Source organism: Tauraco erythrolophus, chromosome 2 (assembly GCF_009769465.1).
Source record: "Tauraco erythrolophus isolate bTauEry1 chromosome 2, bTauEry1.pri, whole genome shotgun sequence".
NCBI lineage: Eukaryota > Metazoa > Chordata > Aves > Musophagiformes > Musophagidae > Tauraco > Tauraco erythrolophus.
In genome coordinates this window covers 36,413,949-36,434,717 of record NC_141466.1, presented here as the reverse complement: position 1 = coordinate 36,434,717, position 20,769 = coordinate 36,413,949, and the positions used below count along the sequence as shown (strand labels likewise).

At 35.5% G+C, this 20,769-nt stretch overlaps 1 protein-coding gene across 1 annotated transcript in view; it reads left to right on the top strand.

Annotated features, from left to right (window-relative positions):
- Positions 1 to 20,769, top strand: part of MYO6 (myosin VI) — an 85,929-nt gene that overhangs the window by 42,186 nt on the left and 22,974 nt on the right. The window contains 13 exon segments of the mRNA XM_086631976.1: positions 754 to 801; positions 804 to 844; positions 1,303 to 1,375; positions 3,836 to 3,963; positions 5,024 to 5,119; positions 7,467 to 7,640; positions 11,285 to 11,323; positions 12,710 to 12,803; positions 14,846 to 14,976; positions 15,131 to 15,208; positions 16,160 to 16,289; positions 18,025 to 18,115; positions 19,366 to 19,516. Coding sequence (XP_086488102.1) covers positions 754 to 801; positions 804 to 844; positions 1,303 to 1,375; positions 3,836 to 3,963; positions 5,024 to 5,119; positions 7,467 to 7,640; positions 11,285 to 11,323; positions 12,710 to 12,803; positions 14,846 to 14,976; positions 15,131 to 15,208; positions 16,160 to 16,289; positions 18,025 to 18,115; positions 19,366 to 19,516 — 1,274 coding nt within the window.

Sequence of the window (20,769 nt, the reverse complement as noted above, 5' to 3'; positions counted from 1 at the left end):
ACTGAGCATCTTTGTGGTGGTTTCAGATTCTTGTCCTTGTCTACATAGACACAGCTTTTGAAGGACTAAAAATTTGGAATGAAATCTTGATGCGGCCACCCTGTAAAATTAGGAAAGATATTGCATGTGCATGCTTTTTTCCCATTCAGTCCTGAGAAGATCACTGCACACTGACAGACAGGCAAATGAAGTCTCTGAATTAAAATAGTTTCCTTGAGGATGGGTAATTCTGTTCCAGAGTTGGATTTTGGACTTTGGGCTCCTGGTTTCTCCCTGGAAGTGGTGGGCATTGATGGTTCTCATAAAGCTTTTGCCCTGTTTGACTCACTGAGATTCAGAATAGGGCATGTTTTCTGGTGTGTTCTAGCCCTCCTAAGGTGGTTCAAGAACAGTGAAAAAGGGAACCTTTGATTTCAGGTCTCTAGAGCTATGATATCTTGTGCCAGCCTGTTGTAACATGGATGGATTAGGCATGTATTGGTACAGTTCCACTGTATGGTAGCATCTTGCATTGGTTTGCTGCCAGATATAACTGTCTGTTATTTGTCTTAGATGCACGATCTGCTGCAGTGTTTTTATATCTGTCTTATGTGCAACTTGAAAATCAGTAAAAGCTTTTCTTTTACTGAAAGAAACAGATATGGATCTGAACACATCTTTAAATATTAGCACTGTGAAGCTTTTCTTATTTACCATGTAATATAAATTCTTGGAACACTACTTTATCATAGAAGTTTAACTTATGTTTTTCAGAATACTTTGAACACAACAGTTTTGAACAATTCTGTATTAACTATTGTAATGAAAACTGCAGCAGTTTTTTAATGAAAGGATTCTGAAAGAGGTATGTTATATTTACTGTTATATTTGAAGATTTATTTTTTTAGTAAAGAGATACTTAAGCACTACTTTCCATAAGATTGCACATAATGCTTAGATGAAAAAAAAATCAGTTGCCAAATTGTTTTCCTACTGTGTGACATCTGGTGGTGCTAGAAAAGCATATGACTTTTTAAAAACCAGCATTCTTTCTTCTCTTCTTTATTACCATTCATTAAAATGAGGCATCCAGATACTGCAACAGTATCTCATACCTAATGGGAATATCTAATTGCATGGGCCTATCATTAAGGAAGTGAAATTGAAATACATTAATATTAAACTGTGGAAGGAAATTCTAAAATGTGTGTTGATTCATGCTGTAATTAAAAATGTCTTCATGTTATGTAAAAAAACCATTTTTGTCAGTTAAGAAAACATGGTGAGTGGTGTTTTCTCTCTTCAATTGCTCTTTTTTTTAAGGAACAAGAACTTTATCAAAAAGAAGGCTTGGGGGTTAATGAAGTGCGCTATGTAGATAATCAGGACTGTATAGGTATGTATGCCTTGAAATATCAAACTATTAGTTAGTATCATGGGGAGGAAAAAAACTTCAAGCAGAAGAGGCAAAATATGCGTAGCACTAGTAATTTTATGCTTTTAATGACTGTTGCAACCTCATGAATTCTTCCAGCTTTGTATAACCTTCCAGTTTTGGTTGGTAATAGAGCCATGTTGTCCTACAGTGTGTGATGACTGCACCTGGGACTTGTGAATTTCCTGTACCTATTCCTGGAAAACTAATTAGAACACATAAACAGGGTAAATAAAGTGAAGAGGGTGTGAGGGTGTCTGGGGAAAATACTCCATGAATTACAAAAAAAAAAAAAAATCCCATCCCATTCCCCCCACCTTTTTTGAGCCAATGAGCAAAGAAACAAAATGAACTATAGGCAGCAGGCTGGAGATGTTACTGCTGCTTTTAGGTTTCCACAGACTGATATGCCAGAGGCCTGGAATGATTATGTTGTTTTGTTTTTTTTTCTTCTGCGTTCAACTGGTGTTCTCCAAATTGGTGTATTGTGAACAAAAATTCATCTTGCTTTTGCATTTACAGTAATTTGCATATCGTAACTAGTCAGTCCTGGCTGAGCAGAGGATTCAGAGTGACAGAATTCAACATCTGTTGCAAAATGTCTGGTTATTCTGAGTTTCTGTAACTCTGCTGAAGAAGTTTTCACTTTGTCAGATAAGACCGTACACTCACTAACCCTGACTTAACTAAAGACAACTCTTGTCAAGGAAACCTCTAGCCATCTTGTGAAAAGCAACATAAATTTGGAGGAGGGAACAAAAGGATAGCAACGGGAAATAAGTGACGTATATTAATACAAATCTTATCTCTTCTACTCTTCTAGTGGTTTAATAATGTGTTTAGTAATGTGTATATGAGCCTGAGCCTTTTCCCAAAAGTGCTGTTATAGTTTAGAGACTGTCATTTTTCTGTAAAAAGGGTTGCTTCCTTCCTAGTGCAAGGTCTTGTGGTTTGTTTTTTGTTGTGTTTTCTTTTTTTTTTTAATAAACATATCTTGGGATCAAAAAGGCTTCCCTGGTGCCCATTGGAAGAAAAGGTCTCTTTCTGACTCATAGTGGGAAAATGGGTCAGATGGTAGAGATTGTTGCCAAGTTGTTACCTTTTCCTGCCTTAGAAAGGTTTGGGCAGCCTACCTAAGAATACAAGTAGCAGTCCCTCAGTCATGATCCTATTTACTATTCCAACCGACATATGATACCCCACCACAGATCAGACAAAATTTGTCATTGTTTGAGTTATTGTTAAATAAGTTCATCAATTATAGCTTAATTAAACTACAGCATGTATGCTTTTTTCCTGTCCTTGCGCAGTCAGGAGAAAAGGATTTTCTCCTGCCTTTTGAAGTCAGTGAGAAAATAATGTTGGTTTCTGTTGAAATATGGTTTTGTTTAAGGTGTTGGACCAGGCCAGTGACAGCAGTGAACATGCAGAAATGTTAGCTGTCACAAAAGAGAAGGCTATTATGTTGACATGGTCGATTCTTTAACACTATGGAAGAATCTTAGAAACAGTCATGAGTATGTTAGAATATTTTGATGGAATGGTAGTCATCTCTGTAGCTAAATTAGCTTATTCAGATTTTATAAACATAAATTCTTTGCATCGAGGCTGTCTTTGTGCTTTATATATAGCCTTATACTGTTTACAGTCTGTGGTAAGAATTCATAGGCGTTGCTGTAGTACAAGTATTAGTCATTTCTTCCTTTCCACAGGAAAAAAAAATAGGTAGTAAAAATTCCTCTTGCAAGAACAGTTTCATAGATAACAACAAAAAAATTTTAAAAGCTGCAAAATTCTTGTGTCTAATAGTTTCAAGAGCATGAATTTCTGTGTTAGCTTTCAAGGACTTTGGTATGTGTATGTGAAAGTTCAAGGCAGCACTCTTGTGAAATGTTGTGAAACTCTGACTGTATACTCCAGTCTGATCTGCCTTTTTTAAAACAAATGCATTTCATTTTTCTCCCTGAATCCTATTGTGAATGGAAGTATGTGCCTTTCCATGCTTTTAGTTTTGGTGTGTGGTGAAACATGGATGAAAAGCTTAAAAAAAAAACCCAAAACAAAACAGCCAACAATATAAGCAATAATCCCATAAAGACCTATGGTCATACTACAGAAACGTGTAGATGGGAATTAGATGACTAAATTCAACTCGAGACCCTGAGTAAAAATCAAACAATCCATGCCTGATCTTTTTTCTCCTGTGTTAGAGTTAGAACTTGGTATTCGTAAGGTATTGATTAAATCAACAATTCACATATGTGGAATTAATTTAGAGTGACGTTTTGTGTTTTGTGTTAACAACTTTCTCTAGATACCTTTATACAGAATCAGATCCATAGTATTTTCAACTTGTAATGTTCAGTTCTGAGATGAGTTTATGTAGTCAATGTTTGTAAATATATTTTGTTTTATTGATAGATTTGATTGAAGCAAAATTAATAGGTGTACTGGATATTTTGGATGAAGAAAACCGTCTTCCCCAACCGAGCGACCAGCATTTTACTTCCGTTGTGCATCAAAAACACAAGGACCATTTCAGGCTCTCTGTAGGTTTATTTTTGCTGTCTGTCTTGTTTTAATAAAACATTTCTTGGAACAGTTGATAGTAAGACTTCAGTTTAATGAAAACCTTCCCTAAGAAATCTCATACTACACCAGTCTGTGCAATCCATATTCTTTTGTTAAGGACAAGTTTGGTTATTAGGTTTGTTGAAAAGTTCACTGAAGGCTTAAGTCTTCTAGCAATTCTAATATCCTGCTGAAACTAAAGCCATATTCTTCACTTACATTTGAAGTTGCTTAACATGTAATGCATGAAAAGGAAATAAAACCACAGTTTAATTTAGATTATTTCATATCAGATGAGCCGTTTTGCTGTTCCTTTCAAAAACTGCTTGCTTTGCAAAGTATTTGACTCACGTGGAGTGTCTAGCTAGCACTTCAGAGATGAAAATAGGGAACACACAATGAAAACCTTTTTGTTGTTAATTAACATAACAGCACTCTGTGGAAGATTAATGCAAATTATTGCAATTTATGTGCACGACTTCTGTTGAAATGGAACAAAACAAAAAGTTAGTTCCCTGCTGAAAAAATGCAAGCAAAGGGAGCCAAATAAAATTGTCATCCCTTTGTCTTTTGTTAAGTTTCCACTTAATCTTGCTTAACTAGATTGCTGTGCAATGAAACGTTTTTGTTGGTGTGTGTATGATCAGCTGGGTGGTTGTCTTTAAAAATATACTGTGTATCAACATATTTTAAGCTTCTATCTAATCCTGTTCATATGACAAGGCAATTCATTAGCTGTGGAATGAATGGTATAGAAATTGTTGATTAAAGGCAAAAAGAAAATCAACTAGCTGGTGTTAGCAATCCTAGTGACTTTTATTTTGAATGTGAAGTATCTAAGGATGTGAATGAGAATGAAAATAGGTTTTTGGAATAGCTTGGTTTTAACGGGAGTGGTCATGGTCTCACAACTGCACTGCAGGAAACATCATTTGTAACACTTAGTGCTCCTGGCAGAATCATGGTGATGTTTCAAGAATAAACTTTTTCCCATTCTCCAGTGTAATTCTTCTTTGTAATTCAACTTTTTAATTCCAGATTCCTAGAAAGTCTAAACTGGCTGTTCACAGAAATATCAGAGATGATGAAGGCTTTATTATCCGACATTTTGCAGGAGCAGTATGCTATGAGACGGTAATTTTACTTATGCAAAACTGTTATTGTTATGCCTTGTAGTGCTTTTATATTTTTAGTGTATATAGGTTGAATAACAAAATTTCCTTTCATCAGAAGATGCATTCAAAAGTTGATATGTCTTAACTTTGAAACTGATTTTGTGGGTATGTGACAGAATTGACAGTTTCTTTTAACTTCTCAGAGTACGAGCTGTTTTGGAAGCCTATATTTTGTGTAACAGTTTGCTATAAATCTATAGGTAATAGTGTCAATATTAAATATATTGATTCATGATCTAGTGCAAATCTTACATCAACTGATGTTTGCATCTGCAGGAGAGGAATGCACTATGTGATATAAAAGTATTGTTAGACTCTAAGAGTAGCTTTTCGGAAGCATGCTTATCCTTGTATGCAATCACTGTTTACGTTATATTAAAAAATCACATTTTACACTTTTTGTTTTCCGCTTCTACTGGCAATAGAATCATTCATGTAAGAATATGAAATACTTGAAATTGCTACCCTCAAAATACATTCCAGATTCTTCTATTTTTTGGGCTATTCAGCATACAAAAACATTGAAACATCTGAAGCCAGTATTTAATTTTTTTTTTTTTTTTTTAAATTAGAGTTTAGGATAAACAGAAGATGCATAATGCTTCGTTGTTCTGGTCTGTAACTCCAGTGTATAAGAGGGAAGCTACTTCCAAAGATGTTTTTTTTTATAATTTGAAAATGTGTACTTTAAGGGCTTGTTCTTATTTACTTCAAAATACTACAAGAATGATAATGATTGCTGGGCTGTTTTGAAGTAGGTACATTCTGTAGGTCATTTTACAAACAGGAAAACTGAAGTCTCTGTGTTACCTAACTGATTTTTCTGGGGTCGCTCAGTGAGCCATTATTAAAATAATAAATAAAATTGGAACACGTTTGTTCGAAGTGTTCTATGTTTAACTGTGTACCTCAGCATGGTATGTTAATAATACTTTAGAGTGTCTTCAGGAACAGAGGAGCCAGATATGAGTGCATAAGCTGTGCTGTCAGAGCTAATCAGATATGTGGTAGCTTTGGTCCAGAAGCTTGCTAATATGCTTGAGTTAATTTATCCCTTCCCTCAGAGGGACTTAGGTTGGGTCTTAAAATTTTGGACTATAACTGCTTTGTACCTCACCTGTTATTTGTTTCTGGAGAGAGACTTTTTACAAGGGCATGTAGTGATAGGACAAGGGGTAATGGCTTTAAACTGAAAGAGGGGAGATTTATATTAGATACAAAGAAGAGATTCTTTACTCTGAGGGTGATGAGGCACTGGAACAGGTTGTCCAGAGAAGTACTGGATGCCCCATCCCTGGAAGTGTTCAAAGTCAGACTGAATGGCGCTTTGAGCAACGTGATGTAGTGAAGGTGTTCCTGCCCATGGCAGGGGGATGGAACTAGATGATCTTTAAGGGTCCTTGCAACCCTAACCATTCTGTGATTCTATTTCTTATTGCGCTTGTGGCAGTTCTCACAATCTGATATGTGATGAGGATGCTCATCTGGCAGGATTCATATTGCAGTCTTGTGTTTTCAAAGTTCAAGGGAACTTTGGAGGCTTGTGTTTGTCCGTTGATTCTCATCTCCTTTAAATCCTTTTATGGAGTATCTGGCAAATTCATATTTTCTTTGAACTAGTCTTGGCCTCTTCTGTTCATAAATATCAAAGTCACTATTAAAGTTGCACCAAAAGCTATTGAGAATTTTGCTAGTGTGAAATTGGATGCTAGTGTCTTGATTTCTGAATTTCATTGTAATGTATTGTTCTTAATTTCTAAAAGTTTGTGAGCCAATTTAAATAAACCAGAGAGGTAAGGTTTGTAGGAAGGACAATGTCTTATTAAATCAACTGTTCTTAAATAATCACAATATTACTAAAATAACCATTTTTAATTTCATTTTCCAAACTGCGTAGATGTGTCAATTAAAGTGTGCATGTTAATTCCCATTTCACAACAGATCTTAAGTGATATTACAAGTAGTGAAGAGTTATGCTTCTCAGAACTCCCAAGTCATGATGTGCTTAGTGCTAGAAACAGAAACCAAGAGGACAACTGATTTGTTAAAAAGCACTAAACTTTACCTTGGGTTTCATGATTCCAATAACATCCTTCAAATTTAAGAATGTCTTTTCTCTCTGTCATTAGTGTTTTGTGTGTCCAGTTGAAAAGTTGTTTGAAATAATGTATGAATATTTACTCTACGTATTCCTGCCCATTTTTTTTACTTAGGTCTTAAAGAAAATGGAAGAAAACAAAGTTATATACTTAATTAACTGGAGCAGTGAAACAAATGCGCTGTTATGTCTTGGGTTGTCTTTTCAGATGCAATTTGTGGAAAAAAACAATGATGCTTTGCATATGTCCCTTGAATCTCTTATATGTGAATCTAAGGACAAGTTCGTTCGACAGCTGTTTGAATCGAACACTAACAACAACAAGGATCCCAAACAAAAAGCTGGGAAACTTAGTTTCATCAGCGTGGGAAACAAATTCAAGGTAACATAATATAGCAAAGAATCTTCTTGTAATATGTTTTTTAAGTTACCTGAAAGAACCTAAAGGTGAGAGAACTAGTGGTAACTTGAGATTCAGACAAAGAAAGTTTTGTTAAATAGACGTTTTTTTCTGTTGAATTGTAAGAAACCAGTACATTAAAGCTATGTGCTATGTGTTTCTGTCAAAAAGATGTTTCATAATAATCCTTACATATAGTAATTTTTAAGTCAGATTTTTGCAAAGCCTTGGAAGTCTTTATTCAAAAGAGATCTAAATTTGGCTTCTTGGACTTTACGTGGTTCTAAATGTGACAAAAGGTATTCTTCTGTCCTATATTAGTTGTGCATTCTAGAAGATGTATCAATTGGCTATGGTTCAAAATTCAATACCTAACCTAACCACTGTTTTTCCTCTTCTAAAATATAAAGGTAGTCATGACTTTCACAGAAAGATGTTCATTGTGCTGAATGTTTCCTTTCTCAATACCTGAATCTGATGCTTCTCCTCATTTTCTCCTTTCTTCTACTTGTTGTAAAGCTGACCTTCAAACCTTGTCTTCTCCAAATGTTTTCTGCATCCTTTTCTTATTCAGCAGTTTTATTTTAGCTGGACTATTCTAGCTCAGGATGGCTAGAAAGAGAACTATAGGGGAATTAAGAGATGAAAAGCAGGCACAACCGTGGGCTGCAGGTAAATTTTTCAATCTCATGGATTTACTGTTGGTAGAGCTGCTGCAATTTCAGCAAGAGCTCTTCTCAACACATCTGGGCCAGATCCAATGAAGGATTTGTATGCCTTCAAGTCAAGTGCTGCAACATTTTTGGTATGCTGTCTTACCTCGGGCACCTAAAACCTCGCATCATGCTCCTAGCTAAACTCTTCATGCAGTTCCTGAGGAAAGCAGGTATCTTAGACAATCCAAAAACCTTCTTGTAGAGTGGGGCACTACCAATACCAGAAGGGCATTTCTGCATTTCTGCTCCATGTCAAGGTTAAGTGCTGAATCAGGACTGCAAGATAAATTCCTTCTTGCATAATTGTATCTTATGGCTCATGCTTAGAACTGTTCTCTAAAAATGCAGGGGCTGAAGAACAGGAAGGGTTCTTCAGTGGTAACAACACTTGCTTTTGATACAACAACAGTACTCTGCTTCAGATCTATACTGTATTCAGTGTTATATGTCTAACATGTTTCCTGTAACACCAAGTTATTGGTCAATCTGACAAAGAAGATTCTCCTTATACCCTTCTGGAGATGGGTTGTTATTTAGCCAGCAATAAAATTTTGATGGGGCCAGGAAGAGTAGGAGACAGAGCCTGTCTTGTAAGGTAGTGGTTTTGGTATTTAACTGGGAAATGGACAACCTGCTGTCTTGAGTTTTGCTCTGATGATTATTTCCTCCTCCTCCTCCTCCTTATTATATAGCGGTTGTAGAATTAAACTGTAGCAATTGATTTAATATAAAATGCATGATCAGAAGGCAAACTGAAAAATGACAGTAAGCCATCTCCTGAGCAAAACCTGCAACCATGAGTCTGTTGTAGGTGAAGCTAGGATCTACTGTTTTTTGTAACTGTGTTTTCAAAATGAAACCAACTGTGGGATCTTTGAGATAGTTTCCACTTTCTTCCATCTGGGTTTTCAGTTCCTCTTGGATTTAGCACCCCACATCCAGTAGATGTGGATATGTGAATGATACCATTGTCCAAGGAGGGCTGAAGTAGAAAGGAAGGCGTTTTCTAAGTTAAGCAGCAACTGAGTGGGGAACTTTGTGGATTGCCTTTTGGACTTTGGTGTTCTTCTCTGTACATAGAACATGATTAAAGTCCTCTTTGGATCTGGCCCATTAATCTATTATTCTTTCAATGTTTTCAAGTTTCATGGCATTTTGAATGTATGTGTTACTTCCAGTAATTCGTTTAGTGTTACCTTCCCAGACACAACATATGCTGCTGATGAACACTAATAGCCTTGAAAATTTTACTTCAGATGACATCCAAATAAGTTCTATTATCTTAGTAGAAATTTCATCTCTTTAAGAATAAGAATTCTTAGTGCGTCAGTATGTAAGTCAGTCTCAAATTCTTCTAATTACATAAATTATTAGATGATGTTGCAGAGACTTCTCTTTATGAAATCCTTCACACGTCCCTTCCTTATAACTAATTAAAATTAATTCTCATAAATCAGTTGAGGAAATAATGATTAATTAGTTCATCAGATCTACTCAAGAATCTTTGGGATGATTTTACCTTACTATGGTAATGATGGATTAAATCGTGATAATTCAAAGAGCAGTGGTTTTAGCAATGTTTTATTCATATGATCATTTCATTAATGAAATTTACCTGAGAATGGCTCTGGCTTATTTCTTGTTAAATCAGAGTATAAGGAAGGGGTATTTTTCCTCTATCAGAAATGTATTTTGTTGATGGAAATTAGGCTGTTGCTTCCAAAATTAAGCGTTTCTAACTTAAGAAAACATAAAGATTGTATTCAAGTATAGATATAAAGAATATGTGTAAGTGAGAACTAAGCAGGAGGTTATTAGTGTTTGTCATGCCTCTTATGGCAATCCTTTTCTCTTTCTAACCATGTCCATGATCAGTTTAAAAAAAAAAACAAAACCACCACCAATTTTATGCAATGGAAGGACAGCTGGCATCTGTAGGTGACGCATATTAGCCATACAAATCTGGTTTCTTGGATTCAAGGTAATTGAAAGATCTGTTTAAAAAATTAGTCAAAAGGCAGATCCTTTCAATTTTGGTTCCAGCACAGAAAATGAGGAATATGTTAGGACATACAGAATTTTGTCTTATTTCAGTCTATATCCTTAAAGCTTGCTAGTAAACTAGAAAGACTGGCACAGCAGTAATCTGTGTGATCAGACGCATCTGTAAAGTAAAAATATGACTATTTTCCTGATGTAGTTCTGGAGTATTTTAAGTCTCTACCAATTACATTCAACGGCAACTGTAACTTGTTTTCCTTGATAGCCTTAAGTTTCTGGTGATCCTGTGGACTTGCCCCCACATAATCATAGGAGGACTGTGGTCTTTTCTCATCGCAGCATGTTTAAATCCAGCCTCAGTAAATGTGCTTTTAAAGTTATAGTCTATTGTCATCAACAGAGAATTTAAAATTTGGAAGTTTGGAATTAAAACCAGATTATGCAGATTCATTTGCCTAAGTGTTGACTTAGCTTCAAAAAAACCAAGAAAACCCTCAGCGTATGTGTTTTCTGTGTTAATTATTTAACATACAAATATATGCTAATTACAGACTAAATTCAGGCTTTCAGAAATTTTCAGAGTATTTTTTTTTAAGATTATTGCTGATCAGTCTCATTTGTAATTTTATTGCATAGCCATTATTTCCTTTATTTTCCCAAATGGACTTGCACTTTTTTTGGATAACTATGTTGTAGTGTGTAACTAGTCCATACAGTATTGTACAGTTAAACCCAAGCAATTTCCTCAGCACCATTCATGCACACTTGCATGATTTTGTCTGTAAAATTTGTGAACATTTGATTTACTAACAGTGAACATGCATGCAGTAATGCTGTACCCATTATTCTGTTTGTCTGTTTCTGTAGTTATTATGGTAAGACTCTTGAAATACCTGCTTTCTTTTACAGACTCAGTTAAATTTGCTTCTTGAGAAGCTTCACAGTACTGTAAGTATATATACAGATGCAAGTTCATAATTTTCTGATGCAAATCATAGTAGATTATCTCAATTACATGCCTTACAATAAATGCGATAAGTAATTGCTTTAGAGTTTGTGGTTATATGGCACTTTTAAAATGTCTTGCTGCGCAGGTGATGATTATCGAGTTAATTTAAAAAAACCCACCACTTTTAAGAAGTTGTTGTAGAATGAAAGTTACACAATTTGAGTAAATAATATGAAATCTGTCTGGGCTACAGTGTCCTTTTTTGTCACTTTACTGCCTTCCTTTCACTGGTTATCATTTATGACTAATTTGCAGAAGATGTAGAGATGTTATTTAGTCAGGCAGATGATAATTGATTATTAATTACTGTTTTCAGGTTCCATAAAGCTGTTCAAAATAGAATATTTCATTTCACTTTTGTGATAGGCTGTAAATGCACATATGTTCAAAGAACCTGATTTCCCTAGTGAGCATTTGCTAATTTAGCTGATGTAATTTGATAGTTTGTGGAATTCTCTATGTAGTTCAACATACCCATTTTTTTTTTTTTTAGAACTTGGTGTTGTAGAAACATGTTCTTGTTTCTCTTGACTACATGTTATAACCAATTCTAGATATAAGGTTATGTATTGTTAGTATAGAGGTCCCTTGGCAGGTGCTCTCTCACTCTCAGCTGCGAAATGGAAAAAGAGAGAAGACACTGTAAACCAGGACTAATGTTATGTTTTCTCAGTCCCAGTTTTGTTTTAGTGTATAAGGTAGGTTATCATTAGCAGCCACCTGTTGTAGGAAAATCTGACTAATTGGATGGCATTTTGCAAAAATGTAATCTTCAATGAGTGTGAAATGATCAGAGAAAGCAGTGGTCAAAACTGTAGAGATAGCACACATGATAAGAGAGGAGCAGACTGGAACAATGTGGGGAAAGGGAGAGTGAAGCCATGAGCCAAAAGGAACTGTAAAAAGTACAAGTTAGAAGACAAATAAGGTCAGGTTCATCTGGCATGATTCCAATGTCAGGAGGCTGGTAGCATGTTCACTAATGTGAACTCTGGAGGACTGAGGCATTTAGGTGATGTGACTGTAGAAGATAATGAGGGTAGCAGAATCTAGACTGCTAAAACGTAATTAGATTGTACTAATGTTAAGAAGAACAGTTGAGTGAAAAGTCAAAAGTTGAGGATCCAATTAATAGCTCGAGCATTGAGATCAGTTACATCGAGACCAAGGCTAGAGTGCAAAACCGATATATGGGAGAAAATGAATGTCAGCATTTCTCTTTTACAATAGTATTATTTTGTAGCTCCCCCCCCCAATTCTTAAACTACTTATTTCAGGAGGTTTAAAAATGTGTAGATTCTGTTAACTTCTTGTTTTGGTAATAGGGGTCTAGCTTTATTCGCTGTATCAAACCGAACTTAAAGATGACAAATCACCATTTTGAAGGAGGACAGATCCTCTCTCAGCTTCAGTGTTCAGGTAATGTATGCCTCTGACATTTTTCCCCTCTTTTTATTACTTTGCATATTATAGATTGACCTAAGTTTGAAACGTGTGAGGTGGAAGCAATATTTCCTTGCTTGAACTGTTGCTTTCTGGAAGGTAGCTTATTTATGCCTTATGAACAGTTATTTAGATTCTTATAACTTAGCTCTCGTTTTAGTCAATAGAACCCTAAAAATAATTCTTCTGAACAGCCATAGAAGTCTCTTATTCGCAAGCAGAGTTGATGTAATTTCCATCAACTGTTTTCCCATTGATTGTAATGAGAGTTCGGACACCAGGTGCATGTGTAAGAAGCCGTGTAGCCATATATTGGTACATAAATTTAGGTTTCCTGACCTGGAGCTGAATCCATCTCGTTGTGTTGCTACAATGTTAAGAGGGCAGCAGTTCACTCCAGAACAATAGAATTCCTTTAAATTACTGTGGCAGTTGACGTGTTAAAAACACCTGTGTGCATTTAGAGGCAGCCAGTTTTAGCTGAGATATCTAATAATTGAAACACACCAGTTTTCTTTGATTTTTATAGGTGATAGAGTTGAATTGTATCATTATGCTTCTTCAAAATTTCTTTGTATCACTATTAATTTGATTTGGAGTTGAACTTCCAACAAGGGCACTTCAGCATTGTCTTTCCTGTTGCTTTGTATACTACAGATTGCAATGCTGCATTTTCATTACTCTTGAAATGCTAGGTGCTTTCCAATTTTACTGCTTTATTTTAAAGAGTTAATATTCACAGTTTTGCTGATGCCCCACGGTATAATGGAAGGAACTGCTTGCTTGGGAATTAGAGTGCTGGTATTACCATTCTTCCTAGGGTGTTTGTTCATCAAAGTACTTCAGTATTTTTTTTTTCCCTCTTCTGTATTTTTGTACTTTCAGTAGCTTGTGCTTAGCTTTTTCTCTGTTTGAAGATACTTCCAGGTGCTGCAGCTGATGTTTTGACAAGTCCACATGTTTAACGTGTCTTGTTACGTTCACAAAAGCTTAACAAATTTTCAGCAATTAGAATTCCATTAACATTCATTAATAGTAGATTTCTTCAGATTAACAGCATTTGGCATGTCAGAGAGGAAAAAATAACAAATTAGCTCCCCACTATCACCACCAATTGCCGTGTTTTACAGTAGTCTTACAAGCTCACTTTTTCTTACGTCCTTACTTTGGCAACAGTAAATGAAGCTTGATCTGTTAAAACAAAAGTATAACATGTAATGTTACAAGAGCAAGATGTAATGCTATAAAATCTTTTTTGAAAAGAAACACTTAGTGTAAACAAATCAAATTTCCGTTGAAAACAAACATGCAAAAGATTAAGTTTAAAGACAGCAACTACAAGTTAAGGGCTAACTCAAAAGCTGACGTGCAAAATCTGTTGATAGGATTATGTAAAGCAGTGGGCAAAAACCAGCATAGACTGTGCTGCTGGAAGTAATTTGAACCTTGTACTAACTCTGTGTCTGTACTTTACTGGTGTCCCAGTTGCAGCCAAAATGCAGTAACAGTATTTGGGACATTAAAATTACATGTTAGCAGCTGATAACCTAGTACTGCAAGCACAGTAAATGTTCTAGCACTGCACAGGTATTTGACATGGCATCTGCACCTCATCTCAGAAGTACCATTGACATAATCAAAATAAAATGCCTGGTCGGGCATTATTTGTTGTTTTTTTTTTTTTTTCCTTTAAAAATGAAAAAGTCAACTCTGCTAAAAAGAAAGAAATATTTAGAAGAAACATTAGAAAAAAAATCCTCTGCTTGATTGGGTGTTACTTAGCTCTCAAATAGGGAGGAAATTGAATAAGCTTTTCTCATCTGTTTAGTATTTACGTTTTGTGAATGATCACATGATCAAGAAATGTTAAAGGCTGGATCAAGTCCCAGCTGAACTTTGTGGTTTAGTCTCTTTTAGTGTCTTTGCTTATGTCATAAACTACTGGTTATCATAAAAATTACTACCTCATTTGCATTTTACCAATAGCAGGTTTTGTGCGTGTGTTTCTGTGAATTTAGGAATGGTGTCAGTTCTAGATTTGATGCAAGGTGGTTTCCCATCGCGAGCTTCATTTCATGAACTATATAATATGTACAAGAAATACTTGCCTGAAAAATTGGCTCGACTGGATCCTAGGCTCTTTTGCAAGGTGAGCAAGAAATTAATTTTTCTTCTATATCATCCAGGACATAAAATTTATTGTGGGATTTTATTTGTGTGAGTTGTTTTTGTGGGTTTTTTTTGTTTGTTTTTTGTGGTTTTTTTTAAGGAGGCAGAATATAATACTGTTTTCTGTATTTCAGGCACTATTTAAAGCCTTGGGACTGAATGAAAATGATTACAAATTTGGACTAACCAAGGTGTTTTTTAGACCTGGCAAGGTAATGTTTCCCTTGGAGTTCATGAATGTGAATCTTAGAATTACTTTCGATTGGAAGCAATCTCTGAAGGTGACATTGTTCAAAACGTTGCTAAAAGTGTGGCCAACTTAAATAAGGTTGCCTAGGTTTTTTGTGAATGCTGTTCGTTTTCTATGAAAAAAATCAATATTAATACTGATATAATTGTTTCATAGTCTTGTTGCTAATGCTGCGGTATTCCTAATGCAACATTTGTATTCCCAGATGTTCTACCAGTCACTTAAGACTTATGTTGACTGTTAAAAAGAGCAAGTCAGAGCAAAGAAAAAGTATTTTCTATTAAAATCTCTTTATAGCTGAAATCTCTTTCTTTGATTCTGAGCATTGCTGCTGCTATGCAGAGAAAGAAGATGAAGTAGGAAACTGTTGTATCTAGAAAGGAAAATTATTGTAGTCCCAGAAGAATGTTCTTACAGTTGTAATTACCAAAAAGTAGAAGTGCAGAAATTTCAAAAAATGTTGCCCTTTAATTGGACCCTTATTCAAAGGTTAAAAATTGAGAAGTGCTTTCAGGGCTTTTTTTTTTCCCCCAGATACAGAATTAGTGGTGTCTCGAAGTTGTGGAAGGCTAGAGTAAGTGTTCAAGATATAGAGAAGCAATTAATTTTTTAAATTTTAGCAGTAAATATTTGTAGTGATTAATAAATGGTTGGATTATTCAAAATGCTGTGTTGCACGTCAATTAAACAAATAAACAAATGAAAAACCCCAGTAGTCATTTCTGTTATCATTAAAGAATAAAGTGATGCCAGACATACCTGCTCACTTGAATTTATTAAAAGCTGATATAATGATGACACACAGTTTACATTTAAAATATGTTACCTTTTTAACTCAAATTGCTTTTAAATAATAATGTCTAGCACTTTCTGTTCTCCTAATATGTAAAACTTTTTTTCAATTATTATTTAGTTTGCAGAGTTTGATCAGATAATGAAGTCTGATCCAGATCACTTAGCAGAGCTGGTTAAACGAGTGAATCGCTGGCTTATCTGCAGTCGTTGGAAAAAAGTTCAGTGGTGTTCACTCTCAGTGATTAAATGTAGGTATTTTATGTTTTATTAATTCAAAATATTTGTTAAAAATGTAGCAAAACAATTATCGCCTTGAAATGTAGCTGAGGACATGTATAGCAGGTGGTTACATACTAAAGTCAGAGTAATTGATTACAAGGTTGGTGAGACACTTATTTTTATTTTTTTATACTTTATGTTAGGTTCATATAGAAGGGCTTAGAGCAGACATTTTTCAAAGCAGGACATATGACTCACCATGAATCTCCCGTGTCCAGTCTGCTTGGGTGCTTACCAAAGCCTGATTAAACACTTGTGCAGAAATAACTGGCTATCACGGGTCTTCTGCATCTGCAGAAAAGGAGTTCAACTCTCAGCTGACAGTGTGCAGTCATTTAATTCTGGGAAGTGTCTGCACAGAGGTTGTCATCTCTGGACAGAAACTGGGGGTTTGAAATTGAGTTACGGGGCAAACGTCTCTACTCCAGCAATTACTGCTGATCAGCAAATAAGTGCCTATAACTATTGATTGATACGCAGTTTCTAAGTGCTTGGCTTGCCCAGTTTACTGTGCAGAGTAGGAAGGAGGTGGTGTGGAAGAGATTGATGCTTGTGGGGTGCTTCAGTAAAGGTGTCTGGGAGATGGGGAAAAGTCTGATGCAGGCTGTCAGGGTTCTATAGTAACACGGAGGATGGAAAATATACATTAAGATGGGGAAGAAAAAGCATATAGGCCTCATGCCTTATGGCTGTGCATTTGGGCCAGCACAGTCATGTCCCTGTCACTGATTGCACACTATTTGTTGCTGTTTATATGGGGGCAAATACAACCTGTGAATTCTTATCGTATAGGTTTCAGACATCAGAAATTTTAACACTAAAATCGTGTTTTTGACCTAGAAATTTATGCCGTTTAGTCTGCTTTTCAGAAAAATAGGATGGAAAGTCTGGCACTGTGTCCAAAAAGTAGAAACCCAGGGACATAATATGCCGATTTGATGTGACTTACTCATTTTTTAGTATTTTACGGGAAATTAGAAGCTAATTTTGTCCCCAGAATAAAGCTGAAATAGATACACGAAAAGTAGAGTGCATCTTTGTCATCACCTAACTCCAGTATTTAAATATCACTGTGTTAGCACACAGTGTGCTCAGCATAGGACTAAAGGCAGCATGGATCCTTCGGTGTCTGCTTCCTCTAGTGGATACGTAAAAACTGCATTTATTTTTGCACGTCTGAGCTACTCAGCTCGCGTGCTTGTGCCTGTACTTTGACATTATGCTGTTTAGCTTGCCTCCTGCTCCCAATCATTAGAGCCTTTAGATGAAGACTGTATTAGAGCAACAACTGGAGGGTTTGTTTTGCGTGCTTCTATTTCAGTATTGCAGAGAAATGCTCAGCAAAGTTGCAGCCACTTCATTATCTTTAGCACATACTGGCTACTTCGTTACCCTTCAGCACAGGACTTAGACATGGAGCTGAGTGTTTTCCGCTTGCTAGATCCAGAGACTTTTCACTGTGGTTACTGATGTCTATGAATTGGGAGGACAGGGACTGCACACGTGATTGTTCACACACTTAATTCTTCCTGTTTGTTTAGAGTGGGAGCCTCTGTGCCTGGCTCAGGATTGTGAATTCTGTTGTCTGGCTCTCAAGCACAAGTAGTCTACATACAGTTTTGAGCCAGCAAGTGTGTGAGTAATATAGGAGCTGTGTTAAACTGTATAAACCATTGAGACTCAATATCTTCTGTGTGTTCACAGTGAAAAATAAGATAAAATATCGAGCCAGTGCCTGTATTAAAATACAAAAGACTGTTCGTATGTGGCTTTGCAAGAGAAAGCACAAACCACGGTAAGAGGATATTCCTTGGTTGAAGAAAATGGATTTTTAATAATGTTTCCTTGTGAATGTAAAGAGGAGATTTACTATGCTTAACTAAATGTATCTGAAGTCATAGAATGATGCTAAGTATGACTGAAAGAGATACTGAGAGATGCTGTGTTCCTCCTTTCTTTCCCAAGGATGAATAGGCTGAATCTGAACCTTTCCTAAGAGATTGATTAGCTCTTAGTTCATAAAATCCTTCAGTGATAGCCTAGTTATTAGAAATCCTTAGTTAAGTCTCTCTAAATGAAATCTAAGCTCATTAATTTTTATCCTTTACCTGTTCATACTTTCCTTTATAGGCCTCCTTTCTCTTTAATCTTAAAAATAATTGTGTGTTCTGTCTGTCTTGTCTCCTCTGAAAATTAAGTAATTCTATTAGCTTTAATCTGACTGCATGGAATACTGATGGAAAAACCACTTCCATCATTAAGCTCTGCTGACACCTTTTTGTTCTTTGATAAGGATCCAACTCTCTAATCTTTACTAGTGGGGTTCTTATAAAATGTTTTCATTTGCGTCCTTTGATAGTTATGTTTCATTTTGTACCTTGGCATTTCTGACCATGTCCCTATATTTTTAAGTGGTGCTGTACTCATCTTTAATGATTTGATGTAGTTTCTACTTTTTGTGTGTTGTTTTCCTGAATCCCAGTTCAGTGATTTCTTTCTAGGAAGACCATCCCTGCAGAGTTATAACTTGTGTATGTGACCTTCAGTATTGGTTCTTTAAAAAGCTCCAAATTTTCCTGGACTCTTCTTTTCCCCAGACTTCTGTTTTTCTCTGTGGGGTCTAATGACTGAGTTACCTGCTGTGTACTTAAGTTTTATCTGATTCTGTCCCATTATTGCTCTTTGAGTAAGTGATACAACTGAACCTTTATCCACTCCAGTCAAAATCCTCTAGTGGATACTAATGATTCGTTACTGGAAAAAAACCAACAACCAACCCCACATTAATTCTCAAAATAAAAATGTATTTTTTCCATTTTGACTGACTGTCTGCTAATCAGTTTTAGTTATTGTTTGCAAAAGGCTCCACTGCTTAGTTACTTCATGTGACAATGTTTGAATTTCGAAAAAGGAGAGTGAATTTTATCAGAAGGCATAACTTGTGTCCCCTATCTACCTCTTTAATGTGAGTGATCAGTGGTAGTTTTAAAAATAAGACCTTGTGAAAACATCTCAAGATGCAAATAAACTGTCTTACCTTCACAGCATTGATGGCCTGATAAAAGTGCGTACACTGAAGAAGAGACTTGGTAAATTTAATGAAGTAGTGAGCGCTCTGAAGGAGGGGAAGGCAGAGACAAGCAAGCAGGTCAAGGACCTGGAGTGTTCTATTGATGCTTTAATGACCAAGATTAAGGTATGATAATAATAAAAGAAATAGTTTCTTATTACTGTTTTTTTTTTTTTTTTAAATTTAATCTAAAGTAGAAGGCCAATGTATTTTTATTACTACAAAAGGCATTTTAATGTAGAGGTCTTAATTTTCAGGAACTTAATTCAGGCACTGGGTAAATCCTGTTTAAAATTATTTCTCAATGTAACTGAACTGAATCCTGAAACTGGGTGCATATGTCTAGACTTTGGTATTATTATCTGTTTCAAATTTGGCACTGGAGAATTTAAAGCAAAAATGCATGTTGATATTGTGAGACAAGTTTTGTTAATAATTTGCTTGTTGCTTTTATTATCAGAATAATGTGTTTTAGCAATATTTTAAATTATTAAAATGTACAAGAATTTATCACAGAGTGAAGAGATTTATGTTCCATTTAGGAGGGTTTTTTTCAGACTTGGTAGTAAAGAGAATTGAGCTTGCTGATTATGCTTCAGGGTCTATAGTTCTCATATTCTTACCACAAAAGCACACAGACAAAGTCAAAGCACACTGGGATTTATTAATGCTGGAAAAAATTTGATGTCTTGAATTTTTGTTACATGCAATGTTACAGCTTTCTTAGTGTACCATATTAAGATTTTTCAATTTAAAATCATGGTTGAAAAGATGATAGAGTTAACCTGCCAAATTATAGTTCTATTTTTTGATGAAAATAGTTTGATTATCATCATGATACGCCCTTAGAAAAGGTCAGCAAACGCCCCATATCGCAGTTTGGTTAGTGTACATCAATATGAATTGTAATATGAAAGTAAATTGGATCTATTGATGAGATTTGAAAACACATATAGGCAAGGCTATCGTTTTAAGTATTTTTGACCTGTTATTTTCTACTAATACCTTTTTTAAAAAAAGTTAGTCACAGCATGATTGGTCCAATGCTTATTCTGAGTGCTAGCACACACTGTAAGAGAAGCTATTCTGTGCCATGACATAAAAGGCAGAGCTGTAAATAACCACTACAGAAGCGAAGAAGAGGACACAAAATGCATATAGGCCCTTAGTTTTCATCTTAATATGGTAAGAATTAATCTCTGTTGCTTAAAACTGCAAGGTTTAAAAAATGAAGGTGTGTTTTGAAGAGAAGTCATGTTTAATTTGAGTGATAAAATGAAGATTACTTTGTATGGTTTTAAATGAGAGAGGAGAGTAATGGATCTCCAGGATTGGGGGAAGCTAATCCCCACCCTGAAGTGTACATATAATTTAATTAT